The 3,964-nt window shown below is 51.0% G+C and overlaps 1 protein-coding gene across 2 annotated transcripts in view; it reads left to right on the forward strand.

Annotated features, from left to right (window-relative positions):
* The first annotated feature begins 266 nt into the window (after window positions 1-266).
* The window catches only part of Rab11fip4 (RAB11 family interacting protein 4), an 85,062-nt gene continuing 81,364 nt past the window's right edge, over window positions 267-3,964 (forward strand). The window contains exons 1-2 of one of the 2 annotated variants that reach the window (XM_055620041.1): window positions 267-348; window positions 1,645-1,733. In XM_055620041.1, the coding sequence (XP_055476016.1) occupies window positions 342-348; window positions 1,645-1,733 (96 nt within the window). In that variant the 5' untranslated portion in view covers window positions 267-341. The remainder of the gene's footprint in view (window positions 349-1,644; window positions 1,734-3,964) is intronic. The other variant, XM_055620040.1, reaches the window with a different exon arrangement.

Genomic DNA, 3,964 nt, shown 5'->3' on the forward strand with positions numbered 1-3,964 from the left:
GCAGACTGTTGGCTTTCGGTGGGCTGTCTTTGGGGCAGGGTCTGGAAAAGCTGTGGACTACACCCTATTTTAAAGCCTCTTTATTATGATTTTTTCACTTGGGTCTTAAACAGAAGGGAATTACATGATCCCAGGCAAGAAGACTAAGCTGGGAACACTGGTCCTTCTGACTTAATTGGCGAACCCCACCCCACTTCATTCCACCTTCTTCTCTTGGGGTGCCCAGGGTACTTCACACACGTCCTCTTTCCTTCCCAAAGGTGGAAAAACTTGTGAAGTGTTTGGATCCCAATGACCTGGGGAGAATCAACTTCAAGGACTTTTGCCGAGGAGTATTCGCCATGAAAGGTGAGGTCCCTTTGGGGTCCTGTCTGGCTACGAGGCCAGCATACAGGGGTCCCAGAGCCCAGGGTGGGTCCCCAAAATGGGCTCTGTTCCTAGTGACCCATGGGGGCTGCGGGGAATGGTCTTGGGCATGGGTGGTGCATGGAGCTGTGTCTCTCTCAGGTCCCACCAGCAGGGCCTTCTCATATCTGCCTCCCCCAGGAAAACCGCTCCTGTCAGCTTCCTCCTCTTGCTATCTCTCTCTGCTAGGATGACTAGGCTCCAGAGTAGTTTCCCAGGACTTCCCACTTCAGCCTCAGGGATTTCCTCAGTCAGTCAGGAAGGCTTGCCTAACTAGTCCAAAGCTCTGGGTTCTGTTGCCAGCTAGGAGAGAGAGGAAAAAAAAAAATAGTCAAATGAACCCAGTTCCTGCCACAGCTGGAGAGAGCTGGCTGCTCTGTCTCGTCTCTTAGGGATTCCTTATTTATTAACTGCCTTCTCTCCTCTTAGCCCTTCCTAATTCCCTACTTTCTTCCCCCAATCTCCCTTTTTTTTCCCCCAAAAATTCCAAAGTCAGTTTTGAGACACTCTTAGAATACTCAACTTTTCCATCATGTTCCCCCAAGCTCCTGAGAAAATGGCTTCAGGGGGCCAGGAGGACTTCTGAGCACCCCCACCCCCGGCTGCCGGGAGAACGGGGAGCTACTTCCAGAAGCATCCTGTCACCTGTGAGGGGTCAGGTTCTCCCGTCTGTGGTCAGGTCTGGGCAAGCTCATCTCCGCAGCATCCTTGGAGTCCCAGGAAGTAGCAAGAAAGCAAGAATTCTGAAGCAGAAGTGAGAGGGAACCAGAAGCTCATTGGGGGAGTGGAGGGAGCCCAGAAACCCCTACTAAGAAGTTCTGCAGGGATTTGTTTGAGTCTGTAGGCCAGCTCAGACCACACCTGCCCTGTGCCTGGGCTAAGAAGGAAGGTTGCAGGTGGACTGGAGCACAGAGGGAAGTACTTCCTAGCTTAGGCACTTCCCTGAACTCAGCCTGCTCCTGCATGTGCGGGTGTCCCCTCTGTTTGTGCCCCTGGAGTCAGTCCCGTGGAAGAAGCAAGTGCCTTTCTAACACCTTGTGCAGCATCCTGAACCAGCCCTAAGCAACTGAGCATCCCCTCACCCGACCCTCCCACCCCCAAATCGGCCATTGTGTTTGAGGACATTGGCACCTGTTTCCTCCAGCTTTTCCCTCCGAGGCCTATTAGTCAGGAGAGCAGCCATGGGCTGAGACTCAGACCACTCACTCCCTGTCCATCCGTCCGTCTGTCCATCCACAGGGTGTGAGGAGCTGCTGAAGGACGTGCTGTCGATGGAGAGCTCGGGGACCCTGCCATGTTCCCCAGACATCCCAGACTGTGTGGAGCAGGTAAGGGCTGTGGCCTCGGCGCCTGCCATACTTGGCTACCCTCTGCATTCGCATCTGGGCTAGGCTTTGTGGCGTTGGGAAGGACCAAGCCTTCCACTGATGATCTTCCGGCATCAAATTAAAAAAAAAACAAAAAAACAAAAAAACAACAACTTCAGGAGAGCTGGGTAAGGTGGCACATACCTCTGAGCCCAGCCCCCAGGAGGCGGAGGCAGGAAGATCGCCACAGGTTCAAGGCCAGCTTGGGCCGCATTGCAAAACTCTGTCTCAAAATAAAACAAGAAAAGAATAAAATATCACTTAGGAACAGGCACAGTAAAGCTCTTAGGAAGGCATGGTGGAATAGGAACTGGGGCCACATAGTTTCTTCCTCCACCTTCCTGGTGATGCTGAGGGAAAACTGAGGCCCGGGAGAGAACAGTGGACTTGAGGCCAGAAGGGCAGGAATGAAATTTTTTTCTCTTCATCCACTGTGTCTGTGCAGATAGGTTCTGGGTGGTTTCTTGTTTTGTTTGTTTGTCTGTTTTGCCTAAAGAGTCATTTCTCCAGGCTCTGGCATAGATGAAGTGCCCAGCAATCAGGCTTAGCCCGACACCTCCCAGCAAATTCGGAGTTGCAGGGTTAGGGACTCTCCCTTCACGCTGCGGTTGATGGCTCACTGAGGAACAGCCTCATGAAAGAGTCACATGCGGAGAGGTATGGGAGCTGGGTGTTTCTACGCACCATCTGCTAAGCTAGCTTCCTCACACACCTCGGGCCCACCTGCCCTGGGCTGGACCCTCCTCATCCACGAGGCATGAGTTAAATCCTCCGTCACACCCACAGTTCAGCCGGATGCAGGCAAACCATCACTTGTGGGTGTCCCTTCTTCCCACGGGTAGCAAGCTGACGACCAACAAGAGCCATCATACAGACCAAGTGCCATGACTCTAATTCTAATTTTATTTTGTATTTTTACGTGTCCTTGGTTTTAGTTGACTTCTGTTCTCTCCCTACTCTCTCTGCTCCCCATACCTTTCTACCTCTAGTACTTTCCCTTTTTACTTTCATAGTACATGTGTTCCTGCCCCTTTCCCTTAAAGCCTCTGTGGTCCTCTTGTCCCTTTCTAGTTTCCTGCCTTCTATGCATACTTGATTCCCATAAATACGTTGTGTGTGTGTGTGTTACATTATAGTCTCTTTTGATTCATTCTGCTATTATTATTAAATGATGTGTTTATAAAGCATTGAACTATTCTTGCAAGCACAGCTTTGTCCTACAGAGATGGTTTAAATCACTATCTATAGTCTCCAGGGAACCTTGTGGCTGGATAAGGACTGTTTTGTTTTCTCACCCACATCAGCTCCAAAACCTCTCTGGCTCTGGGTAGTACGTTACCCAGAGGCCACTCCCCTGAGAAGTGAAACAATCCTGAGGCCACAGTAGCTACTCACCAGGTTCTTGGGAAGCTTCTGGATGCTGGGGTACAGGTGGGCTTCTGTGGGCAGGACTGGGGGGAAGGAACCTGTAAGACATCCCATAATGCTGAGGGTGGCCAAGCAGACTGTGTCAAAGACGTTCGAGGAATCGCCAAGAGGCAGAGCTGTAAGGAACTCAGGTAAAGATTGTGGTAGTCAGGGCTGAGTGCGGCCTGGTGGTAGATTGTTTACCTAGGTTATTATGATTGATGCGTTCACCCTGATCAGACTGAGAAGCACCTGGAGCAGAGGCTCTCAACCTTCCCAGTGCTGTGACCCTTTAATGCGGTTCCTCACGCTGTGGTGATCCCTAGCCATAAAATTATCTTCACTGCTACTTCATAACTGTGATTATAAATTGTGAGACTCCCAAAGGGGTTGGGACCCACAGGTGAGATCCACTGACCTAGAGAATTAGGAAGGGCCACTTCAGGGTGTGTGGGAGAGGGTGTTTCCAGAGAGGGTTAACCAGAAGGAGATCTTCCCTGGATACACGGGCAGCACCTTGCCGTCGGCTGGAATCAAAGGACGAGAAAGGGAAAAGCCCTGCTGCCCTTCTGCTGTCCTTCCTACCAGGAGGTCTGAAGCTTCTGCCACACATTGCTACTGTCATGTTACTCTGCCTTACCCCAGGCTCCAAACAGTGGAACCAAAGCAAAACCTTCCTTCCTTCCTCTTTTCTTTCCTTCTTTCCTTCCTTCCTTTTTCTTTTCCTTCCTTCCTTCTTTCCTTCCTTCCTTCCTTCCTTCCTTCCTTCCTTCCTTCCTTCCTTC

This window comes from Psammomys obesus, unplaced genomic scaffold (assembly GCF_907164565.1).
Source record: "Psammomys obesus unplaced genomic scaffold, mPsaObe1.curated_primary_1811, whole genome shotgun sequence".
NCBI classification, from domain to species: domain Eukaryota; kingdom Metazoa; phylum Chordata; class Mammalia; order Rodentia; family Muridae; genus Psammomys; species Psammomys obesus.